The 12,392-nt window shown below is 59.6% G+C and overlaps 1 protein-coding gene across 5 annotated transcripts in view; it reads left to right on the top strand.

Moving 5' to 3' along the window:
- The window catches only part of ZNF516 (zinc finger protein 516), a 124,583-nt gene that overhangs the window by 93,070 nt on the left and 19,121 nt on the right, over positions 1 to 12,392 (top strand). For all 5 annotated transcript variants that reach the window (XM_060614104.3, XM_060614105.3, XM_060614103.3 and 2 more), the window contains exon 3: positions 9,804 to 11,264. In XM_060614104.3, coding sequence (XP_060470087.3) covers positions 9,804 to 11,264 — 1,461 coding nt within the window. The remainder of the gene's footprint in view (positions 1 to 9,803; positions 11,265 to 12,392) is intronic.

Raw genomic sequence — 12,392 nt, 5'->3', positions numbered from 1 at the left:
GCCGTTACGTGAGCGGGTTTGCACGTGTAGTTAGAGCAGAGGAATTGAAAGGGAAGGGGGGGGGGGCGGGCGGGAGCTTGGAACATCCGGTCCTGGAATACGGGGTCCCTCCCCCCAGGTCGTGGTTCTGCCTGGGGCAAAGCGTGGCGGCTGGACCAAGGCCGGATGTGGCCCGGCACTCCCCCTGCTCGCTTGGCCCCACCCGCCCTCCTCTCGGGGACCCGCGGGGTCTCCCTGTGCCGGTTCCTGGTTGGAGAGCCCGTGTGCCTGGAGCCGTGTTGCCCCGGAGCCTGGTGCTCCTTGCCCTCTGCTCCTCTGCGCGATCCCTCGGTCTCGTGGGGTCAAGGAACAAAGGGCCAACTCGAGCCTGGCCGCAGGCCTTCTGTGCAGCACACGGGTCTTCTCCGAGGCCTCCGCCGACTCCGCGTTGGGATGGGACTGGTTTTGGTGGCGGCTCGGCCGCTCGTTCACTGCTGAAGGCAGAGAGCTGGGAGGTGACTGGGGGAAGGGCCACCGCCCTGCGTCTTCAGCGTCCCTGGCCTTCCTCTGCGTCCGGCCACGCTGCGCCCTGGGGCCCTGTCTGTGTGCTTGTCCCCGGTGACGTCCTGCGCCCCGGGCCCTCGGGCTCCGTGCCCCAGGGCCCAGGCCAGAGCGGACGTGCTGTCGCCTTCCTGTCTGCCTTTATCTGGCCGCCCGGCCACCTGCGGGAGTTCCCTCCATCTTCCTTCCTCTCAACTTGGGGCCCGGGGGTCTGGAAGCCGCCCGGGAGCCTGTGGTGGGAAAGGGTCGCCGGGCGACACTGGCGTGGCCGACGTGTGGCCGCCGCTGCCCTTACCTGGGCCCCTGGAATCCTGGCCCCTGAGGAATGTTCCAGAGCACCCGGTATGCTTGTTAGCTGACAGGCCCTCGGCCCGGAACCCCGCAATCGGGGGTGGAGGAGGGCTGCCTGCCGCGACCCTCGGAGAACAGCCCTCCGCGCTTGGCGCTGTCCGCGCCCCGGGGGCCACACTTGCGGCGGTCCTCACGTGCGAAGCCCAGCCCCTGCTTCCTCTCTGCCACGAGGTCTCTGACCACATGGTTCCATCGTGTGGGCCGAAGGCCCGGCCCACCTGCCAGCTTTGCCATCCGTGCCCGCAGCCCGGGAGTCAGGCCTCTGAGCTGTGGGCACAGAGGGACCGTCAGGGCACCACAGCACGGGCTGGGGTCCGGGCTCCATGCCTGCCGGCCCCTGGCTGCTCCCTGCCTCGGCTTCCCCGTCTGCAGCAGCACTGGCCTCCCGAGACACGCCGGCCAGGCAGGTCACCAGCGCAGAGGGCTCAGCACGGGCCCTCTGGCCACAGCACCACACCCACGCGCCCGGGTGGGTGGCGCGGCCCGTGGGCTGGGGCCGTGCAGGTGAGTCACACGCGAGTCGTCCCTCTGGCAGGCCAGGCTCTCAGAAGCTCGGGGCCACGCCCCGAGGGCCGCCGCCCTGAGACCAGGCTGGGTGGTGCTGGCCCGGGATCACGCACGGTCTCCCGGTCATGCCAGCTGCTCCGCGGACCCCCGTGCCGTTCGCGAGGGTAGCCTGGCTGGCGGGCAGCGGGGCGCGGGCCCTGGACACCGGCGACATGGCCCTGTGGGGAAGGCTGCAGACGTGGGGCAGCGACAGCGCGTGTGGACGGACCAGCCGCCCTCCTGTCTCCTGTGCCCCCGTCGCAGACGTTTTCAGATGCAGCGGTCCTGTAAGACGTGCTCACGTCGATGCCCGAATGAGTCCTCTGTTCACACAGCCTGGCTCACTGGGGGGGACTGGTCACAAGTCCGTTGATAACGGGGGCGAGTCAGTCCGTAAGAGGCGGTCCGATGGCGCTCAGTGCACGGCAGGCTGCTGCCTCACTCTGAACGGTGTGCTGAGGGGGTCCAGGGGGCGCCCGCCGTCAGAAACTGTACTCCTGGTCTTGTGCTGCGTGAGGAGCTTCTGTTGTGTTGTTTGTTTGAACCCAAAGAGTGGGAAGATAGGAAAGTAATGGACATAGGACAGGGTCGGGGGTGCCGGGTGGCTCGGTCGGCTAAGCGTCCAGCTCTGGACTTCAGCGCATGATCTCATGGTTCATGAGTTCGAGCCCCGTGTCAGGCTCTGTGCTGAGAGATTGGGATTCTCGCTCCCTCGCTCCCTCGCCTCCTGCCCCTCGTCCACTCCAGTGCACGTGCGTGCATGCTCTCTCTCTCTCTCTCTCTCTCTCTCAAAATAAATAAATAAACTTAACAAAAAGCAGGGCAAACGGGCAGAGTCACGTGGGGAACACAGCGACCTGAGGTGGCCTGCATCACGAGTGAGCTCTGCATGAGGACTGGGGACCAGAGACACGGCTCCCGTAAGAACGCGGAGCCCCCAGCCAAGAAACCCCGTCCGCCCTGAGCACCCTGCCGCTACTGAGTGATGCACGGTAGCCCCTGGGTGATAGAATAATGTGCTAGAGAGAGAGAGAGGGAGAGAGAGAGACAGAGAGAGAGAGCGGGAGAGAGAATGAGCGGGGGAGGGGCAGAGGGAGAGAGAAGCCCAAGCAGGCTCCGCGCTGTCAGCACAGAGCCCGACAGAGGGCTCGAACCCACACTGTGAGATCACGACCTGAGCTCAAGTCAAGGGTCGGGCACCCACCCAAGCGAGCCCACCCAGGTGCCCCGGTAACGTGCGATTTTTAGTTATAAATTACACGGCGACAAAGCATTACGTCGTAGGCGTACCTGTGCAGAAAGGGGAATTGCGTGGAAATGAGGGCACTGAGGAAGCACGGGACGCAGCAGCTCATTTCCGTCACCTGTCACTGGGTCCCTTCTTTGAGCCTCAGAGGTGGAGGCCAGGTGGGCTGGGCGGCCACGCGGTTCCCGGGAGCTGACTTGGGGCTCCGCTCGCATCACCCCGGGAGCCGTGGCTGCTCCTCCCACGCAGCTTTCTCCCCGCCGGCCTCCCCTGCGGCCAGGTCCTGGGTGACCCCCGGGTGTTTGTCCTCAGTCGGGGCCACGTTTGAATCACCTAGAGGCCTTTGTAGAAAAAGCTGATGGTGTGGGCTGCGCCCCTAAAAAGCTGGCTCTAGGTCTGAGCACTGGCCTTGGGAATTTCTTACCAGTGATGGTTCATGTTGTTCCAGATGATTCTAGCGTGCAGACAGAACGCTGCCCTTGATGAACAAATCGTTGCCTCGCTCATTCCATACTGAGTGAATGTCAGAGTTTGTGACGGTACAGCCTCAGCCCTCGATTCTAGGTAGAACAGTGCAAGAGCCTGCAGTCCTTCCTCACATTGCTTGGTTTCCAGAAACCTCCCTCTGTAGGCCTGTTTCGGACACGCTCCCCTTCATCTGGTTCCTCTTAGCATTGGCTCCGAGCTGGGGCTGGGCTCTTCTAGATGTGTGCTCCTCTGTGTCCTTGCTTCCCAGGCTGGGCCTGAGGATGCTGTCCTTGATCTGACACACTGAGCTTGTGGTCCCCTAGGACCCTGGCGTCTTTTTCACAGCACAGCTCTTAAGCCGGACCTTTCACTTCTGTGCTTTCTGTTCTTCCTCGTGGGATTGTATGTTGTTAGTTTTCAGCTTTTCCATCTTGTTGAAAACTTTTGCATCTTTGTTCTTTTGTTGAAGATTTTGGCTCTTTCCTAGCTGAGTGGCAGACTTAGATATCATAAACACGTTCCGTCCCATTTCTTCATTGAGGCCGCTGATAAAAGTAACAGTGGCAGCACAGCCACCATCAGGCCCTTTGTCCTTGTTGGTCCTGGGCCGGGGCGTCCGGTCAGCTCACGGTCCTGCTCAGGGTTCTCAGCCCGGCCTTGTGTCGTCTTGTCCCTAGACTGTCAGGAGAGGCCAGGCCCAGGCGTCGCCCTGTCCCTTGAAAAATCGGCATAGTAAGCCTTTCCACAGACGGAATCATGCCATATACTCCACGGGCTTTTATGGTGCTGGGTGTTTGTTTTTTTTTTACCGAACTTGGGGCAAATTTTATACACGAAAACACCAAGGCACGCAGACTTTCATCTTTCTTGGCGGGTCAGTTGCAAGATGTGTTTTGATCATGCCAGCATTTCCACAAACCACCTCCGCTGCTATTCTGTGCGACTGGAGCCCCGCAGACGCACAGGGGTGGGGCGTTCAGGGATCCGGAGGCAGGTGTGCCGGGCGTGTGGCACCAACACGCTGCTGCATTCTGTCGTGGGGGTGGAGGGCCTCGAGAGAAACGTGCTCGTCTACAGATGTGGTCGAGCCGAGCGTGTCGCACGGAGACGCTGTTCCCTGCCCTGTGGACGCTTGTCCCTGGAGCTGAGCCGCCGGGTGGGCACCACCTCCCTGCGGGGAGCACGGCTGCACGGTGGGCCCGGTTCTCGCGGCCCGCAGGTCCCGGCAGGCAGCCTGGCAGGGGAGCCGGGTGGGAATCCAGCGGTGCCTTTTCCTCCTTCGTGCTGGGGCAGGAAGGGTGTGGGTACGGCCCCGGTAGCATGTGCTGCTGAGCTGGAAGGTGCCGGAAGGCATGCTGAGTGCTAAAGGTGTTCGGCCGAGTAAATCAGATGTCCCGTGGGGGTGACGGCATCCATTGCAGAGGCTAACGGCAGAAAATAGGAATCAGTCAAGCTTTTCGAATGTATCTGTTAGAAAGGAGATTGTGGTGATAAAGACTTGGAGACCACAGCGCAGTTGTCGAAGGACCTCTTGGTGGTGATCCCAGCACAGCCATTTCTGGGCTTGGGGCGAAGGGCACTGGTATTTCCAAGGCTCCTTCGAATTAGGGTTGCATCACCGACTTTTTTCTTTTTAAAGATTCTCAGTGATGGATCTCAGACTTCCCATATAATTTTAATAGCTTGGAGGTTTTACCTTTGAAGACAGTCCCCCCCCCCCCCCCCCCCCCCCCCCCCCCCCCGCCTTTCCTTCTCAGCCTGGAGCGGGACCAGGCCGGCACTGAAGGCCGTGTTTGCATCTGCCGCTGTGTTCCTTGCCTTCTCGCTCCCTGTTGCTGGGGGGGGGGAGCTCCGCGTCTGAGATGATGAACTTGGCTGCACCTGGGTCGGCGGCTCCAGGCCTCCTGTGGATGCTGGGTTCCCCTGGCAGCCCTTTCCTGCCGAGCCCGAGCCCCAGCCCCGGGCAGGACCTACAGGCGCTCCCTGGGGATCCGGAGAGGCTAGGAGAGCCCTTTACGTTTTTGAGATTCCATACACGAGAGCTGTCGTTCTCGGAAATAAATCACGACCGTTGGGAAGCAGAGCACAAGGGGAGACAGGAGCGTCCCTCCTCGAAGCGCTGAGGGGCAGCCGGCTCAGGCAAGCACCTTGCTTTCAGTGTGAGCGGCAGCCCGTCAGAGCGTGAGTTGGAGAGGCTGTTGTGCAGGAGCGCAGGTGCACCGCGGCCAGCGGCCCCCTCGAGCATCCCCTGCATCAGGGCGAGGACAGGACCCAGGCCCGCGGCTCCATGGGGCCGTTTCCTGGGCCCCACCTGCCTCAGCCAAGCAGCGATGCACAGGCCTGCTTCTCAGGGGTGGGTTTGTTAATTGAGGGCAAAAGAAAAGAGGCCCGAATAGGCACTAAGAATTAAGTGCCTTAAAGATGGGTATAAAATGGAAACAGGGCTGCACAGTGAAACCCAGATCGGTCGTAGAGGTGGAAGGGGGGCACGGAAGATGGTTGGGGTGGTGAGTTTTTTGTTCTGTATGTCTTCCCACGATGAAAAGAATTAGAGAAAGTTAAAGGGGAGTAATTTTTCTTACCAGATGTCCTTCCTGCGTGTCTCGATTTAAGCGTGGGTGCGCGTGTGCGTGTGTGTGCGTATGTGTGTGTATACGGTGTCGCTTCAGGGGTTTCAAACTGTGAAGTCCCTCCCTCCCCTGAACTTCTGGGACTGGTGGGGTCTCCGAGGGAGGTGTGCGTCCGTGCGTGTGCGCGAGTGCACACGCACAGTGAGCCGAGCAACTACAGATGTGGGGCACGTGTCACGGCCTCAGAAACCTAATTAGCGCTGCAGTTTTGAAGCCATTTCCAGGAGGGTCCTATTTAGAAAGAAACTGAGGAATTTAAGGCGCGTGTAGCCCACACACATCTTTGGGCCCAGGAGAGAGCAGGCCATGGAAGGATGACTGTGCATGTCCGTCCACATGTGTGTGCTCACGCGTGCACGCGCCTGTTGTCACACGCACACGCCTGTTCGCTGTGTGCGCCCATGTGCTCACGTGTTCATGCACCTGTTTTCACACGCACACGCCTGTTCACCCTGTGCCCATGTGCTCACGCGTTCATGCGCCTGTTTTCACACGCACACGCCTGTTCACTCTGTGTGCCCATGTGCTCACGCGTTCATGCACCTGTTTTCACACGCACATACCTGTTCACTCTGTGCGCCCATGTGCTCGTGGTTTCATGCACCTGTTTTCACACGCACGCTCCTGTTCACCCTGTGCCCATGTGCTCAAGTGTACATGCGCCTGTTTTCACACACACACACACCTGTTCATTCTGTGCCCACGTGCTCACACGTGCATGCGCATTTTCACACTCACACACCTGTTCACTCTGTGCGCCCATGTGCTCACGCGTTCATGCACCTGTTTTCCACACACACACCTGTTCACTCTGTGCGCCCATGTGTTCACGCGTTCAGGCACCTGTTTTCACACGCACACACCTGTTCACTCGGTGCACCCATGTGCTCAAGTGTGCATGCGCCTGTTGTCACACGCACACGCCTGTTCGCTGTGTGCGCCCATGTGCTCACGCGTTCATGCACCTGTTTTCCACGCACACAGCTGTTCACTCTGTGTGCCCATGTGTTCACGCATCCAGGCACCTGTTTTCACACATACACACCTGTTCACTGTTGTGCACCCATGCATGGGCGTGTTTTTGCATGCACCCACCTGTTCACGCGTGCACATGTGTGACTGTGGCAGGAATTACTGCGTCATGTGGCACTGGATATGTGGACGCGGGGTGGGGACTGAGGCGCGCTTCCTGGGGGCCGTGCGGGTCTGGCCACTCTGCACGAGGACCGTGCTTCGGGACAGGGTGCCCTGGCGGGAGGTCACAGCCGCAGCCCCCGCAGGCAGGAGACCAGCGGTACCCCTCGGAGCCTGTTTCTCAGCTGCAGACACTATTAGCCTGGTGGTCAAGGTTACAGGCAGCTGTTTATGGAGGCACATCAGGCCCGGAGCTCAGAACGCAGCGCCCTCCGTTTAAGCCTGATCAAGTGCTCAGGGCAGGCTGCCCACCGAGGAGGTGTGGCTCGTGGAGCAGGTGGCTGGGGACGTGCAGGCACCCTTCGTGCCCGGTGGGTGTGGCCTGTGGGAGGTCCACTTCTAGGTGAAACCCCTGTGAGTAAAGTCGGAAATGGGACTGAAGGACCCGGGAGCAGAGACCTGAGTCCCGCTTCCCTGGAGCCCCGGGGCGGCCCCTCTGTGCCTGCTTTTGGTCTGGATGCCCTGAAGCTTGGCAGCATCGAGTGACCCCACTGGCTTGGTGGGGGCAGCTGTAGATACAGAGGTCGCAGCGGGCTGGGCCTTCTCCACGGTGACCCGGGGGTCCCCAGCCCTGTACCTGAGGAACCTCCCTAAGAAAAGGGCTCCAGGAGTCATGGCCACGGTCTCCTGGTTCGAAGCATCACCTGGCTCCTGGGCTGCTCTCCTGCCCCCTCCTTTGACCTCAGACGGTCAGTGTCCCCATTCTGAACTGCCCTCCCCCTCCTGCAGTTGGAAGGCTTTCGGGAAGGAGTTCCTTTGCTCCGTGACTGGCTTCCTGTGACAACAGCTCTGCCCCCGCCCCCATGATGGCTTTGATGACCTTTGACGACCTGTGTCATGTCACGTGCGCCTCGTGTTTTAGTGTCTTGCTCGGAGGTTCTGGAGGTTCGGTCGTGGTGTTTTATCGTCCCTTCTGGGAGCGTCAAGTTCAGGGACTTCGACAGATGTGCTTTGCAACCGCCGCAGATGTGCAGCGTCAGTTTGCATCGGCCTCCTGTTTCAACTTAGGAATTTGACTAATGGTCTTCGGCGTGTGTTTTCATAAATCCGTGTTCCTTTCACACGGGAGAGACGAGGCCTCAGCCCCCGGCATTTCTCTCTTTGAAAATTTGAAAGTGATTGTGGCATTCTGAGCATCAGTGCGAATTGAACCAAGGCCACCGGGTTTCCGTATGTTTACTCTCCCGTCAAGTGCCCTTTTGTCCAGAGATTCCCAGGGCTGCTCGGCGCCCTTCCGAGCAGGACGTAACATACCCGACTTGGCTTCAGGGTTAGCATTTTGGAGCCGACAGGAATCTGAACGCTTAGCCCTGCTCGGTCTTACCCCCTCACCCGTTGTGCACATCACGACATGCCAGTCACGTTTTTTATGTGGACGTCATCCTTGAAAATGGCTTAAGAGTGGCTCACCACCTCCTAACTGAAAATGAACATTTGGTACTGTTCTCCTTCAGAGCTGTGTGAAAATGCGTCCTGTGAGGGGCGCCTTCCTGCTTCCGTGAAGATCCCTTTGAAATACTTTTTTTTTTTAATGCCCATTCGATGGGATTCCTGAGTCTTAGAAAATGTTTAAAGAACGTATTTTTGCAAATAGATCCCTAGATTCCACTGGAAAGTGTAAGTCTCTAAAAATTCTTTCTCCAAGACCAGCAGTATCTAACCCTTGTTAGAACACCTGACATCATAACCCACCTCCACTGTGACGGGGCTCCGGGGAGATAAAATCCCTCCGGTGGTGTGTCCGTGATGAATTTGTCCTCTGTACTTCGGGAAGTTTTAAGACATCCAGACACATCGGTGGACCTTCCAAATGTTGACTTGCATCTTTCAGTATGTCCGAAGTCATCCTTGCAAATGTAAAACGGAATTTTTCTCAAGGCGGATTGAGTCGCCTTGGGTTGTGGTCTAGTCTGACTCGGCAGAAGCGTTAGCACCTGGGGTCCAAAGGTCACGGAGCCCAGCTCCCAGCTGGTGGTGATCCCCAGTGCAGCCTGGCCGGGGACGAGGCAGGCCTGCCGGTGACAGGGCGTCCACGCACACCCCGCTTGTCTCTCTTGCAGGAGCATGGCAGGTGGGAACTCTAGCTGCAGAGCTCGGGGTCCCCGTCCCGGGGGCCCTCCTTCTCTTGGACACCCGTCCTGGGAAAGGCAGGGATGGATAGCTTCACTTACCCTCCCTTCTCATGCCTCTGAAGGGAAGCTTTTGGTGTCAAGGTTGTGGACTTGAACATTGGACCTTATGAGAGAGAGTCCTAGGGACCCTTTCTGGATCAGTCTGAAGTCAACCCGTAGCGTAGACATTTCTGAGGCAGCCACGGGATCCCATGGGCAAAGTGAGCGGTGTCCCGGCCCAGCCTCTGTGTTGACCACAGGCTGCATATCAGTCTGTCCGGGTCTTTTTGCCTAAGCCCACAGGATCCCTAAACGTGCCTTCAGTTAGTTCTTTGACAGTCATGGGAAGCCTTGTGCTATTAGTGAGTGGTTATTTCTTGCTTTTTGATATAACTAGTTGTCCTCTGTTAACTAGTAACTGTGTAGTTACAGCTAACTAGACTTTATTTCTGCTTACAGTCTATTGAGTCACGTAATCAGATGAAAAAAGAAACCCCACCCCACACACTGTCCTTTGGCCCTTACATTTGGTCCACTCTTGATGGCACTGTGGGGGGGGGGGGGGGCACAGCCAGGCTCCAGGACCACGCAGTCTTGCTGAGGACCGGTGCACCCGGTGTGTGAGGGCCACAGGGCCTTTGAGCGTGCTGCTCTGGGTGTTCTCGTTCTGTTCTGATGAGAGATGGTAACTTCACGTTTTACATTTTGGTCCTCCAGGGGGAAAGCCTCACCGCTGCTGCTTTTCCGAAGAGGTAGCTTCGACTGTGCTCTCCAACGGAGACCGGACTCACGCACCTGGAAGTAAGGCATCAGAGACACATCCCGGTGAGCCCGGAGCGGGGAGCACAGCTTCTGTGTCCGCACTTGGAAACAGGAGCAGAGATGCCTGCAAGAGAGCAGAGCAGCCGAGGTTTTCTGTGGACTTAAAGATGCCAGCGTTTCACCCAAAGCGGGAGGTCCCCATCCCCAGGGACACTGCAGACTTCCCTTCGCTTTCGGACCAGACTTTTCCAGAAGGAGATCCGCAGCTCTCGTCCGAGGGCCCGGCTCACCACCCGAGAGACAAGCTGTCTGACTTGCACACTAAGGAACACGCTGGGGGCGGACGGAGGGGGCCGGCCGCAGACCTGACCCCGCTGGACCTCAGTGACAGGTCGACCCGGGATGACCCCGGCCGTAAGGAGCTGGCCTCCTCCCTGCAGGCCGCGCTGGCCGTGCACCCGTGCCCTTACTGCAGCCACAAGACGTACTACCCCGAGGTCCTGTGGATGCACAAACGTATCTGGCACAAGGTCAGCTGCAGCTCCGTGACCCCCCAGTGGATTCCTCCCAACGGTTACAAGAGCATCAGGAACAACTTGGTTTTCCTTGCCCGGAGCGGACGCACGGGGCCCCCGCCTGCCCTCGGGGGCAAAGAGTGCCAGCCCCTGCCCATCGCTCGGTTCACGCGCACTCAGGTACCGGGAGGGGCGCCGGGGCCCAGAGGCGGTTCCTCGCCCCTGGGCGTGACCACGAAAGCCGCTCACCTGCCTAAGAGCAAGGACGGCCACTCCGGGGGCCCCTGTGCGCTTTGGGTGGCCGGCCCCGAAGGGCACCGACAGGCCAGGCCTGGCCACCACGGCCCCGAGCAGCACGGCGCCCCCACGCAGCTGCCCCTGCCCAAGCCCAGGCAGGAGGCCGGCCCCCGGCCGGGGCCCGCGGCGGGCGGCGGTGGCTTCAGCCGAAGCGCCACCCCGACGCCCTCAGTCATCGCCCGGGCAGGCGCCCAGCCCCCCACCGGCAGCAGGCCGGGGGACAAGTGCGGCATCCCCCCCGCGGGGGCCGGCCTCGGTCCCCCAAATAAGCACAGCGCCCCGGACCCCCCGAAAGCCAAATTCGGCCCTCAGCCTCAGGGCCAGCTGCACGTGAAAGGCGACGGGACCCCCGCTCTACCTCCCCGCGAGCCCCCCTCCAAGGCGGGCCAGGAGCTGCGGCCGCCGGCCAGTTGTGGAGCGGGCCCCGGGGGGACCGCGGCCTCGCCGGGCCAGCCCCCGCTGCACACCAGCAAGCAGGAGCCCGCGTCCGACGGCCACGAGAAGCGCCTGGACATCCTCAATATCTTTAAGACGTACATTCCAAAGGACTTTGCTTCCCTCTACCAGAGCTGGGGTGCCAATGGCCCTGCACTAGAGCACAGAGGTAAGACGCGCGGGCCCCTTCCCAACCCCCGTGTGAGCATTGTCACCAGGTCCTGGGCCGGCCTCTGGAGGAGCCTCCCCTTAGGAGGTGGGGATGCTGCCTGCCCGGCTGTGATCGCAGAACAGAGAGGGCGGGGCACGTGTGTGCATCCCTCCCGCCCCCCCCGCCCCCCCGCCAGCCCTGCCCGCTAGGGTGTACGTGCCTGGTGCTATTTACCTGCCGCCCCCTTCAGGGCTTCCCTCCTGGTGATGTAAGTTGGAAATGCTGAAGTTGGACAGGGGCGGGCAGCCTTGATGCCCCTCACGCCCTTTGTCTTTTTATTTTAGTTTTAGTTTTAGTTTTTAAGGAAGCCCTGTGCCCAGCATGAGGCTTGAACTCACGCCACCCCCCCCCCCCCCCCGCCCGAGATCAAGAGTCACACGCTCTACTGACTGAGCCTGCCAGGCACCCCTTCCTTTGTCATTTCAAACAAAAAATCAGTAGCTGTTCGTTGTCCCTTTTCTTTCAAAAGATAAGATTGTTCATTTAAAGTGACTAGTTAAAAAAAATTTTTTTTAACGCTTATTATTGAGAGACAGAGAGAGGGCATAAGCAAGAGAGGGCCAGAGAGGGGGAGACACAGAATCTGAGGCAGGCTCCAGGCTTTGAGCTGTCAGCACAGAGCCCGACGTGGGGCTCGAACTCACAAGCCGTGAGATCTTGATCTGAGCCGACGTCAGACGTTTAACCAACTAAGCCACCCAGGCGCCCCTGAGTGTGACTATTTTAAGTTTTATTTCCGTACGTAATTAAAAAATACGTATCAGTTCACTGGCATTAGTGAGCAAAGCCCTGCAGAGTATGAAGGTACCGTGTAACGTTTGGGGGACAGGCTTGTGCTGAGATTCCAGAAGAGACAAGCCTTCAGTGGCCGTCTTCCTTTCCTGCCAGTGTCTGGGTACTGACACCTCCTCGTAAGGGTAATCAGGAACGACTGCCGAACACACTGGTAGGATGCCCTCGTTCCTGATCGTGAACTGCAGGTAGCTGTCACTTAACACTGGGGAATCTGAGTACTTGCTACCAAGCACCCGTAGCCGGGCTTTCAGAGAGCCGTGCGGAGCTCTGTCGGTCCGTTCATTGCCCGTC

This window comes from Panthera onca, chromosome D3 (assembly GCF_046562875.1).
Source record: "Panthera onca isolate mPanOnc1 chromosome D3, mPanOnc1 haplotype 2, whole genome shotgun sequence".
Lineage (NCBI taxonomy): Eukaryota > Metazoa > Chordata > Mammalia > Carnivora > Felidae > Panthera > Panthera onca.
Note: the sequence above shows the minus strand (reverse complement) of the source record. Positions and strands in the feature narration are given on the sequence as shown.